Raw genomic sequence first — 13,673 nt, forward strand, 5'->3', positions numbered from 1 at the left:
TGAGGCTGCACAAGCATAGTGCAGAGCAGGACAATCCCCAAGCCCTGCTGGCCTGGTACATTCCTGGGTTCAATATCAGCACCAGCTTGTAGTTCAAACCAAAAGACTATTTAACAGTTTATATTATTACCTTTCAAACAGCCCACAAATAAGTACCTGTCATGGTTTTGTGATTTTTGGTTTTTGGTATTCCACATCATAACATTGGGCACTGGGAGTTTAACTGTTAATGTTGTACCCTTCAGTACAATATGTCTTAGTCCAAGAATTGACTTAAACATGAAATTTTAACATTACAGTTGCTATAATCATGGGGAAAAATATCTTTAAGACAGCATCTTAATCATTTCTTAGATTTAAGCTATGGAGTTAAAATTTTAAGTCACTGCATTATGCAGAACATTTCAATAACATACCAACTTCTTTTATTGTCAAAAAACAGTACTAAGAATAGTTTCTCATCTGATTTGGTCTGCATTTGTTCTCCAATCTTCAGTACATCCAAAGGTGGCACTGGTATAGTAACACCATTGTGATGACCAGCAACACGAGGCATTTTAGGGTCAATGATCTGTAAAAGAGAAGAAAAGAGATTTCCTAATTTTTAAAACTACATTTTATGTAGAAAAGAAAAAATAAACCCAAACTGTATAACACATCCCAGTATGAATATTTGTTTCTGCAAAGAACAAGTCAGACATTCAAAATCTGAATCAAGAACAGCTTTGAACAAGGAAAAAAAAAACAACAAACAAAACAGAAAAAAAAGCAGGAAAAAAAATGTAACTTTCAAGTACTCTGCATAAGCTATTTAATTATCAGAAAAGGCAACTCATTTTTCAGTGAATTGTATTGTGAAAATCACAAATGAAACTCCTTTGTAAGTAATGCACAGCATTAACAATTGCTCAGCTGCCACCAAAAACAGTGTCTGTTCCATACACCTCCTGTCCAGCAAACTCCTATTATTTTTCCAGCTTCTGCATTAGTATCTACCTTAATTTACAATAAGCTGGTAATGAAAATCAACAGAAAACTAATACTGTAGAGAATTCATGGAAATTACAAGAATCTTCTTCTCCTGACTGAGGTTAAAACATCAATCAACTAATCACACAGAGAACTATCAGTGTTTACATAGAGGAAGGAAAAGGAGCCTTTAGGCACCTCCTACTTATGATCAGTTTAAATCTAACAAAGTGCACCATTCAAGAGGCAATCAATCACAATATAAACATCTGATCCAGGTGTGCTTGGGTCACACCCACTGATGGGTGAAATTCATGCTCAGAACCTCCTCTCCACTAGCTTTAACATGACTGCATAACTACAGTACCTGATCTCTCCAGTATATATATGTCGAAGCAGTCATATGATCATCTAGTTTATTTTATCAATAAGAACAGGCTGGACTGCTGGGTTGAGGCCAACGGAATGAAGGTCAACAAGACCAAGTGCTGGGTCCCACACTTTGGCCACAACAACCCCAGAAACACTACAGGCTTGGGGTAGAGTGGCATGAAAACTGCGTGGAAGAAATGGACATGAGAGGTGTTGGTCAACTCTCAGCTAAACATGAGCCAGCAGTGTGCCCAGGTGGACAATAAGGCCAAAGGCATCCTAGTGTGTATCAGAAATAGCGTAGCCAGCAGCAGCAGGGTAGTAATTATGCCTCTGTACTCAGCTCTAGTGAGACCACACCTCAAGAACTGGGGAGTGTCTAAAGAAACTGTGACTCTAATCTGGAGAAGGCTCAGGAAAGACGTTATCGCTTTCTACAACTACCTGAAAGGAGGCTGGAGAGAGGTTCTCCCATGTGATAGCAATAGGACTACATGGAATGGCCTCAAGTTGTGCCTGTGGAGGTTCAGGTTGGATATTAGGAAAAATTTATTCTCTGAAAGAGTGGTCAGGTGCTGGAACAGGCTGCCTGGGGAGGTGGTTGAATCACCATCCCTGGAGATGTTCAAGTAACCTTTAGATGCTGTAATAAGGGACGTGTTTTAGAGGGAAAATATTGGTGGTAGGTTGGTCTAGGTGATCTTGGAGGTCCTTTCCAACCTTGGCAATGCTATGGAAGTAATGAAAACAGACTATATCTATAGCACCAAATGCCCAAAGCCATTCATAAACAATATTTTCTCTACAAGCTGTTGATTTAAGCAGAACTGCATGTATTTCTCCTAAAACCACAGACAACAGCTTCAAGTTTATGCATACAATTCACTGAATAAAATCATTCAATTTATAGCATCAAGTATTTTGTTTCTTTAATAAGCTTCAGAAACAAACAATATTTTATACTCATTTTGCAGCAGAAAATATCTCTAATTCTAATACTACCAAGATGCCTGTCAAATGCTTATTCAGCTGATCCTTTAAACAAAAGTGTATATTGCAGTAACAAAGCCTAGTGAAATACATGCAGTAATAGATACCACTGGCTCAATATCTGTCTGGTATTGTAATAATTTTACAAATAGAATTCATGGAAAAGCTATAAAGAGGGGCAAATTGATCCACTTCTACTCAGGGCAATTCATAACTTCCCTTTGAGGCTGAGCTCATGGATCGAGATTTTCAAACCATAAACAGTTTTGTTGTTTGTATCAGTATGTGCTGATGGAAAACTGTACACTCACCAGAGCTGGGTAAGAGGGATATCCACTGCATTTGGCCCATACTACTTTCAGAGGCTCAAGAACAGATGTTGCAGCATCAGTCGAAATCCACATACTGCTATGACCAACTTCTAAAAACAGAAAATAATTACATGTAAGATTAGTATTTTAAAGAACGAAGCCTCAGACAAATCTTCTGTAGTTGTTTTCTAACCAATAAATCAAACAAACGTATGCTAGTGACACATTCCATAGAAACATCAATAAAAAATAGCATTCCTACCACCTTTTCGTATCTCAGAGATTTCAGTTGCACAGTATTTAGAAAGCAGGCAGTGCTTGATGGCTTTTCAAGAGCCACAAGAAAATTTATTCCTAAATTATTTCTAATCTGTTCCTATTTAAAATAAGCAGTGCTTATTATGACATCTGATGTGCAAATATACATTTTGACACCGAAAAAAGCACTAAAAGAAAATGGCTTCAAAACGTGCAGAAGAAGTAGTAGTGGGGGAAAGATTCTTGAGCTGATCACTAAACAGAGGTCACACATTCTCCACAGTATATTCTAGGTCAATTTTCAAACACAGGCTTTCCATTCAATTATAGTTCACTTCAATTAATAATAGAATCAGCATCCCAAGAAAATACTGCACTGGGAAGTTTAACCTTAGAGATTCACTGTCCAGTAACAAAAGTTATCAAAATGCAATAATTCATAGTAACCTGCCAGCACAACTTAAACAAGATGTTAGATATTTCCGAAGCTAAAAATTGTTACAGGTTCTATTGCAGCTTTATACATCAGACGAATAAAAGAACCAAACACAATTTTCTACAGCATTATGACCTCAAATAAGTACTCAGAAGAACACGGGGATGTTTGTTATCAATTCCAGAAGGCTTGCTCCACCAATGAAACTTTTAATCAGTAGATTTCATTACATACAACCATGGAAATGACTTATTTCTATTGGATTTTGCCTTTTTTTTTTAATTATTTTTTAATTTTTTGTTTTACAGAACTATGTAGCCTTGGAAGAAATGATACTAGATCTATTTACTAGCTTGTTTACTTGTTCCTTTCTATATATTTTTAGAGAGATTTTTTTCAGGATTTTCTTTATTTTCTCAGTAAAAGCCGCAATATTCTTCAGATATATAAAAACATAAAATAAATTGAATATATAAGAATACATAAAGGCATTCTTATCCTTCTACAGCTGAATATATTAAATATTGGACACTATGGAAACACACGTCACTACCAGAATGGTTTATCAGGATTAATCTTAAAACAATTGATCAAAGTAATTTCTATCACCACAGAGCAAGTAATTTAAGCAATTTTGTATCTGTTTTATTAATATTAATGTTAAGCATTCACAAGGAAGCTGGACAAAGTTCTGTTTAAATTCATATCTGTATCTGCTACTTAAAAACAGTGCAGGCCCTCTTTTCTGGGACAGCTAATAGAAGAAACCAAAGAAACCTACGTTATTCTTAGCTGCAAAATTGATATAAAATGAAGAAATTTTAATGCAGTGTAGAAAGTGATACATAATCTAAATCTTGCATGCAGCAAGGCTTCTTCAGGGATTTCTCAGGTGTAAGAATAGGGAAGAATCTCAGAATATTTTTCTAGTAAGAATTTATTTCAAATGATTTTAGGGGTTTAGTATGCTAGCACACATGGTTAGTACTTTTCTTTCATGCCATACAAATCATTTATTTCCTCAATCTATAAGAGAGAATGCATTTAAATTTGCAGTCATGACAATGTACTCTTATGTTTTTTAAATAACAGTACTCTCAGTGTGAAAACTGACAGTAACGAAATACCAAACACCAGACTTCAGAAACAATATAAAACAGTTCAAAGACAAGGATGTCTCATTAAACATTTCCTCCCCTTACATACTTTCTACTTCTGACAATACTTCAAAAACAACTGATAAGTTGGGTTTTCTGCATGAACATTCTCACAAAGAAGTTCACAGGCTGAACTTTTTAAGGGTAGGTTGAGCAAAACACCCATTAGGTGTCAGCATCACAAGCTTCAGGACTTAAGATACTTTTGCCTTCAGAAACTGAACTAAGAATTTCAAAACTCAGTATCTGCACAACTTTCAGAAAGGACAGTTTTTTTCTGTATGGCAGTTACTAATGAATTTTGTTTTAAACCAGAAACTTCAACCTCAAATAAGAAAGCCTTTTTTGACTGAAATATGACCGTAGTAGTTAAGAGTGCACAGTGCTGTAAGGTTGCTTTCTGGTTGGTTTTTTTTTCCCCTTTAGAAACAACTTTGATGTTAACATTTAAATCTGCAGATGAATCCGCAGACACTGAGCATATTTATGCTCCAAAAATGCTGCTAAGACAGTTGTGATTCCTCCAGAGCACAAGATCACTCCTTAGCACAAATGATATATTGGGGAGCTTCCCATTTATTGTCTTTCAGCTGAGCAAAATGTTCTCTGCTGTCAATGACTTACCATCTGAAAAGAAGAGCATGCAAAAGATAAAGTAATTTGAATAAAATGCCATGAAATGTTCCCCTACAATATGTTTCTCTACAACCTGTCCCCCTCCCCACTCCTGCTCACCAGAATGAAATGACTGAAGGGAGAAACAGCATCTAGACATTGATGAAAAAAAAAAGTTGCTAAGATTTACCAAGGAAAGAAAAAAAGTCTGACAAGGTGAAGAGATTGACTGGTAAACTGTGGGACAAAGAATTTACAAGCTGAGACAACAAAACAGAGAGAAACAGAAGCTAAGAAGTTAGGAGAGGTAGATGAGAAGCTTGGATAGGTGATCAAGGAACACCTAGAGAAAAGAAGCAGGCAAGATTCAGGAGACAGGCAGAAGAATGCTCTGCCACTTTGGTCCCACAAATTCCCAATCCTGCAAAGGAAGCCAGAACATAGAAATCTCAGCAAAGCCCTGTATATTGCAACTGTTTATAAAAACCTCTCATAGCACACATCTCTACTGTGCATGTATTACATAGTGACTGCATCCATCAATCAGTGCAAAACTTCATCTTGTCATAACTGTACTATTACAACATACCATGCCAGAGGTTTCGAGAAAGCATCTTGTAAATAAAACGAAAATATGCTTTGGACCTTGGAACAGTGCAACTGTAAGCACTGTGTTTGGTCCTAAAGCATGGACACTACTGCCAAGCAAAATTCTTTGAAATAGTTTGCAAATCTAAGAAAATCATGGCAAAGTTCTAGTTATGCACAGAACAGAAGCAGCACATTTCACTTCACTCCTGTTTATTCCTCTTTATCTGCCAGTGCAGATAGTGAAGAACTCAAATTAGACAGAATATCTATTCATATACAAAATAATGCTATTTCTCCTCCTTTTAAGCAGAACAGAGAACAGAGAAAGAGCTAAGATCAAGGAGAGTTCTGAAAAAGCATGTACAGAAAGGGGAAAAAGCATTAAATGCAAGGTTCCCCAGGACAGAATAAGAAAACCAAATGAAAAAAAAAACAAATAAAGTCTTGTATAATAGGTTACTATACAAATAATAAAGATACAAACCCAAAAGTAATGAAACAGCTGAAAACAGATCAGCTGCAAGAAGGACAACAAAATGCATCATACTGGAAGGAAAGAACAAAATAAGACAAACAAAGAGACAGATACAAGCACTGGAAAGACATGAAAAAGTCCTGGTTTAGTGGAGAAAAGCTTCAAGGTCAGAAACTAAGGACAGGCCTGCTAGACACAGCAAGCCTGATCCCCAGCATCAGTGTAGGAACACTGTATTCTACAAACACAGCTCTACTCACAGATGAGATAACTTGTATCTTGCAGTGCAATAAAAAATACACAAAAAAGGAAGATACATTACCAAAGCATAACATATTCTCTAAAATCTGGTTATTATACACTACACTCCTAAAAATTTCCACTTTTTTCCAACTTTTTTTTTCCTGAATCCAAGCAAACCATGTCTTACTCATCAACTGACTATTCTGTCAATACAGAATAGTATGGAGGAGTAAGCTCTAAAACAAAAAGGTTAGGAAAAATGCTAACAGACCCACTAGCACTATGGCAGTTCAAGTTTTGCTTGTATTACTGGAGTAACCTAAATCACTTCAAAGATCCCTTACTGATCAAAAGGAACATCTTCTCTCTTTTAAGTTCTTAAAAAGTTGAAAGTAAAATCCAGCATTTTCTGCTGTGCTATCAACATCGCTTTCAGAACTCTTAAGATGTTTTTCAGCAGAGAAAATAATATTAGAATCAGTTAAACTAACAGATAAATTATGGTTATAGAGCATTATTAAAAATACAATCATTTATAGTTACCAGCTGCAATTCTTGCTGCTTTGGCATAGTTTCCATTTTCAATGCAAGATATCAATTCACTGCGATCCTCCAATGTGTGTCTTCGTATAAGTGCTGGTTTACCTTTACCACACTTTGGTAGGCTGAAACTGTAAAAGTATTAATACTGTTACTCAATGAAGTAACATAGCTCATTACAAATGAAGATAATGAACGTGAACTTAAAATTCCACAAGGGAAAAAAATATCCTACCAGCAAACTAGTGAATTTCACGTGATATAAAACAACATAAAAACTAAAATTGAAAAGTACTTCTACACACATAACCCACTAGTTATCACCAAATTAAAACAGTACTCAATTGCACCTTAACTTTTGAGCATGTACGGCCTGCACCATGTAGGAGCAGCTGCTTCGTCTCCTGAGTTACAAAGGATACTGGCCAAATGGAAACCTCTGCTCCAACAGTCCCACTAAACCGAAATTATTATTTTCTTGCTTTTTTCATTACAAATCCAAACTCTTAAACTGTGAGAGCAATGTCTATACACAAAGTGAGGAAGCTGTGCTGAAGAGTTTTTATTGCACATCTGAGTTTTCTAGAGGAGATCGAAGAATGTGAGCAACTAGAACCAAGTTGTATCCTCAAAATATCGCTCACAAGAGATGAAATACTAAATTCTCTTTGTTTCTGAAAACCTGTTTGACACAAATGCATTAAAACCACTTCCTTGAGCAATTTAATACAAAACATGAACAGATAAATGTGTCTTTTAAAAACAAACAAAAAACCCAACACACGAGAAACTCCAAAGAACAGTTTCATCTTATACAACTCTACATCCTGTCCTACTGTAACAAACTCATTTCATCCATTACATATTTTCAAACTTCACCTCTCTCATCATTGACAACTTAATGAAGTTTATTAACTGAAAGAGTATTGACAACTATCACCTACCACATTCCTATGCTAAGAGAGCACATATTAGCTACTGTTATTCCATGGACCCTAACAAACCCACCCAGTTCTACACCAACACTCCACTGCCATGTTACTTCCTTCCTACTCTCATAAGCCCCAAACTGGAGACAGTAAAAAGGGCTGCTCTGAAAGTAATGCCTCCTATTTTATTGCATTGATCCACAACATCAGAGGTGGATATCGTGGTATGACAGCAGTGACTGAACCTTCCCGACAATATTCCATTACGTTTTATTGCTGTGTGACATATGGCAGCAGAGGGGCAGTCTGACATGGGAGTGTATACGAAGTTGCCATCAAATTCTTCCATGTGGAAAAAAAAAATAGATGCTTTCTTAATATTTATGGAAACCAAACAGTGGATGTGAGCTCAGTGGGGCGGCAGATGGCACACTTCAGCAGTGGTGATAGTGGGACACCTCTGCTGGTGCAGGTTTTTATGAGTGGCATGCAGGCTCATCACTGGTAAAAATGCATAGCTAATAATGGTGACTTTGTTGAAATAGGAGGTGTTATATTTGTGCATTTTTGGAAGATGGTGTACTGTAAGTGATGGAGAAGTACACATCACTGGTGACAGTGGTGACCATCCTGCAGCCTTCTATTTTGCAAAAGACTGCACAAAGAGACAACGAATGCTTGGTATATAGGTATTATAATCACTGCAGAAACTAACCAGTGACCTGAGTCACAGATCAATAGTCTACAGTTTCACAACTGTTGAATTTGCCTTCCCTGAGCAGAAGACACAGCTGTAGATTGCTCCTTCTCATCATGCCTACAAATGAAATATTTGCATTTTTGAGTTCAAGACTGTGAAGGTAATTAAAACAAAATTCTATCCACATAAACTTGTGTATGCATCTATCTATATGTATTTATACTGAGCAGAAAAACAAGACAAGCACAGTTAATAACATGTTCTTAGATCTGCAATAACCCAAATAGAATAATGGAATACCAGTAATCCTAGAAAGCACATCAGGTTTGACACAGAACTGAGAAAACTGAAACTTTTTTTTTTTTTTGTAAAATGTATGCAATTCTTCAATGTGTATCAGAAGCAGCAAAAAAAAAAAAAAAAAATTGACAAATTCAACCTCAAATTTATAGTTGAGATTTAGTTTTACCTGGTGTTACACAAAAGACTGTTACTAGATGAAATACTAGATTCTGATGCACAGCGGCGACGAGGTTCAACTTTTCTCCCTGCAGAATCATCTAACGCTCTCTCTTTACTGCTGTCTCCAAAACCATTTGAAAGACCTACAGAACAACACAAAAATAAACTGCATCAAGCTGGAAAGCACACTGTTTTCATGAACAATTTTATATACACAAACATTGCGTCGTTACTGTTCTTAATTAACTGTTACGCATTTTAATGTGATGAAAAAGAAAGAACAAAATAAAATACTCAAAAGACAAAAGTATTATAAATAGTAGGATCTTGTTATCCAGTTTTAAAAGTTAGAATGGAAATTTAGGTAACTGAAAAATGGTGAAGATCACAATATGGAAAATGTCAAATGGAGTATCAAATTAGTCTCTGCAATGTTTCCAACACGTAGTTTACTACAACAGTCAGCCTGCAGAAGCTGGGTAGAAAAGCCAAGGAGAAAGAAATATTATACATCAGTCAGATTTACCATGTCAACAAAAGACTCATTTCAATACAGTTACCAACAGCAATCAAGAACTACTGAAAATTATTTTCAAATACATCAAGAGTGGTAGGGATTCTCTCCTGAAGTTATCTAGTTCTTCCTGAAAGTCTTTTAGTAAATTGAAACTGACATCATAATGTCCATTTTCTGAGATCGAAACTTACTAGTATACATATGATTTTATTTTTACTATCTTTCCCCAACACAAGTTTAGATACTGCACTTTTACTTCACAATTTTAATGAAAATTTAAGAGAGAACTCTTGATTTGATGAGCTGTCATTAATCCTTTTCTGGCTTGCCAATTCAGAAAATACTTAGAGCTCGTTAAGCTATTTGATTAAACAGATCACTGAAAAGGTTTGAAGTAGCTTTCATAAGAATTCTGTTTTCTTTTTTATGATAGAATCCAACATCAACTCCAAAATATCAACAGAAAAAAAAATGGCTGAAGACAACAGAATTAGTATGCAAACATCTACTGCAAGCTGAAGACCTCAAAGAGAACAGAGTTTTAACATGAACTCAATTCTGACTACACTTATTTTTTGACAATATTTAAAGCTTTCACTTAATATTTATGGCCAGCATACTTCTCTTAATGCAAGAACGAACCCCTTACCGCAGCCATCCTATTATTGGTCTTAAAAATCATCATGATTTTTGTTCATGGTTAATTAACTGATGCATTTTCACATGCATCTCTCTAAGGCATTGAGCTAAAAGAAAATTAACACAAAATTCCTTTTGTTTTGCTTCAGTTTTTTTCTACTACAAAGACTTCTGCAAAGAAGGATGACAACTAATAAGCTGAGCACGTTACTTCATATTATACAGTTATTTCAACGTGTTCCCATTTAGTAACCTCACTCCCCCACAGACATAGCTTTAGATTAACAATAATATTTAAGAGTTTAATCAGTAGTCTGTAATATTTAAATATGAGCACTGTTTTTCACTGCTATTTAGTTTACATTACAGAATATTTAAGAGTGTTCCTGAACTCCTATATTTGCCTTAACTCCCTACATAAGAAGAAAAAAAAAAAAGTAGGACTTTAGTCCTAGACTATGTTAAAAGACCTGTTAAAACAGAGCAGGCTTTATGAGATGGCTTAAACACCCCCGTAAAACTATCATAGCATGCTTTATATACTGTCTGAAATGAAAAACTGAACAACTATTCTATGAAGGTTAAAAAATATATATATCTCTCAGGTCTCTACAAATAGCTTTTCTATTCCCCAGTACATCAGGCTTATTTTTCAAATGAGTTGCAAAAACTCACTCTTTGTTTTCATCCTGCCACAAGCCAGGCACACAATACTTATCATGGAGGCATCTAGTTAATGTACATCAGCTATCAGCAGAAACAAGTTAGATCACAGATTACATTTTAACTACATGACAGACCAAGTAAACATTGCTATCAGAGCCAGAGCAGGGTTCAGGTTCCCAATGGACTAAGAAAGTTAAAGGAGATATATATTCAACATCCTACGAGTATTTAAGCGTTTAACTACATGTATTCCAAATACAACTTACACCAGTGCTATACACGTACATAACTAGGACAAAAAAGTGTCAGAGGTGGCTTCCCATTTTGATTGCTTCAGTAAGTTTATGATTATGCTGCTACTTCCATGGACAGTTGAGCATCCTTGGTTCCTTGCAACAGTTTCTTTTCATCTGCACCTCCTCAAGAGCAAGAAATCTAACTGTGATTAGCTAGTTTGCAGGCACACACTGCGAAAAGCAACTGTGGGATTTCAGGACTGCTGACGTTGAGAAACAAGGAAAGCAACAGGAACACGCAACCACAGCAACAGAGACAGCTCTCTGCAGTCACAGTCCAGTTTAAACAGACTGCATCAGGAATATGAAAACCCATTCTACAGCAAAGTTCTTCTAATCTACAGAATGCTTGGCAACACTGGAGGAAAAAAAAAAAAAAAGAAAAAAGCCTGTTTTTCTGACTGTCTTTCTCCTCTTCTCCCCAGACACATTTCTCTCTTGCATGGGGAAGTACGAAAAGCAGAGAACATGAGGCCATCTGAAGGAACAGTTTTTCTCAATATCAAGCCTTTAACAACATCAGCTTACACAGACCATGAGGCTCAGTCTATGCAATGTGCTCTTAAAATATTGCCTGCTTCTTACAATTTCTTTAGAATGGAACACTTCAGCACTTTAAGCAAAACACTCCTATCTTCTCACAGATGCAGCAGTTCCCAAGCAACCACATAACAGAGAAATCCAGACAGCAACCTTTTTTTGCTTTATGATATAACCAACGTGCAAAAAATGAACAAATATACTACATAGGTCACTCCAAAAGTAATGCCTCCTATTAATTGCCACGAATACTACAACACATACAAAGAGCACAATAACGCTGACAGAACAAATTCTACACTCCAAAACTCTTCTTCAATACAGTTACCACCATTAGCTATGCATTTTTTACAGCAATAAACAAGAGCCTGGTAAAAATCTACACCCACTGTTGCTGTCATCACTGCTGAAACACACCACCACCATCTCACTGTGCTCGCATCTGCTGAGCAGTCTCCACTGTTGTTCAGCAAATGTCAATAAATGCCAGAGGATGCCATTCTTTTGTATGGAGGAATTCAACAACACACCTTTGCTTCATATGAACTTCCATTCATGTCAGATACCATTTTGACAGACTACTGCCATCTGTTACATGGCAACAAAATCCAACAGAATACTGGGGGATGGCTCAACCTCTACTGCCATACCACCAACATCCACCTCTGACATAATGGGCCAACACAATAAAATAGGAGAAGGTACTGTCAGAGCAGATCATTCTCTATGCATTCTGTAACCAGGAATTTGTCAAAGGCCTTGCAGGTAGTCCAGGTAGATGACATCCATCGCCCTTCCGCCATCCACTGAAGCCATCACTCCATCACAGAAGTCCACCAGATTGGTCAAGCAAGATCTGCCCTTGGTGAAGCCATGCTGGCTGTCTCAAATCACCTCTTTATCTTGTATGTGCCTTAACATAGCTTCCAGGAGGATCTGCTCCACGATCTTCCCAGGCACAGAGGTGAAGCTCACCAGCCTGTAGTTCCCTGGGTCATCCTTTCTCCTTTTCTGGAAAATGGGAGATACGTTTCCCCTCTTCCAGACACTGGGGACTTCACTGTACAGCCATGATTTTTCAAATATGATGGAGAGCGGCTTGGCAACCACATCAGTCAGCTCCTTCAGAACCCTAGGATGGATATCATCTGGCCCCATGGACTTGTACACATTCAATTTCATGAGGAGGACTTGGACTTGTTTCACTATTAGAGTGGGACAGAAACCACTCCTCACACCCTCACCTAGAGGCTCATGGTCCTGGCAGACACAGGAAGCCTGATCACACATGAAGACTGAGGCAAAGCATACATTGAGAACCTCAGCTCTTTCTGTGTCTGAGGAAGCCAGCTCCCCATTACCTTTCATCACAGGGGGAACACTCTCCTTGGCCTGTCTCCTCCTGCCTATGTAACTGTAGAACCCCTTGTTATCTTTCACATCCTTTGCCAAGTTCAGCTCCATCTGCACCTTGGCTTTCCTAATCCTATCTCTACACACATGGACAACAACACTGTATTCCTCCCAGGCTGCACAACACTGCTTCCACTTTCTGTACGTTTCCCTCTTTTCTCTCAGTTTAAGCTACAGGTCCTTGCACAGCCACGATGGTTGCCTGCCTCCCTGTTTGACTTCTTCTCCTGGGGGATGGAGAGCAATTGTGCTCAGAAGGGTGTCCTTAAAGAGCTGCCCAGCTTTGTTCTGTACTCATGTCTTGAGGACAGGGGATCCCACTCAGCAGCTCCTTGAGCAGCCAGAAGTTTGCTCTCCAAAGCAGAGGGTCCTAGCTCTGCTTTTTGTCAAGCCCACATTCTTTAAGATCACAAACTCCAAGACATGGTCACTACAGCCGAGGCTGCCTCCAATATTAACATCGCTAATGCTCTCCTCTGCATTAGCGAGCACAGGTCCAGTAAGGCTTCGCTTCACCTCGGGTTGGTCCATCTATTACCTGGACCAGAAAGTTG

The 13,673-nt window shown here is 37.5% G+C and overlaps 1 protein-coding gene across 7 annotated transcripts in view; it reads right to left on the bottom strand.

Annotated features, from left to right (window-relative positions):
- Window positions 1-13,673, bottom strand: part of BRD1 (bromodomain containing 1) — a 69,209-nt gene that overhangs the window by 4,365 nt on the left and 51,171 nt on the right. For all 7 annotated transcript variants that reach the window (XM_042872880.1, XM_042872881.1, XM_042872883.1 and 4 more), the window contains 4 exons: window positions 9,056-9,191; window positions 6,961-7,088; window positions 2,643-2,752; window positions 417-571 (listed from right to left, as the gene is read on the bottom strand). In XM_042872880.1, the coding sequence (XP_042728814.1) occupies window positions 417-571; window positions 2,643-2,752; window positions 6,961-7,088; window positions 9,056-9,191 (529 nt within the window). The remainder of the gene's footprint in view (window positions 1-416; window positions 572-2,642; window positions 2,753-6,960; window positions 7,089-9,055; window positions 9,192-13,673) is intronic.

This window comes from Lagopus leucura, unplaced genomic scaffold, assembly GCF_019238085.1.
Source record: "Lagopus leucura isolate 7727_CA_CO unplaced genomic scaffold, USGS_WTPT01 Super-Scaffold_100008, whole genome shotgun sequence".
Lineage (NCBI taxonomy): Eukaryota > Metazoa > Chordata > Aves > Galliformes > Phasianidae > Lagopus > Lagopus leucura.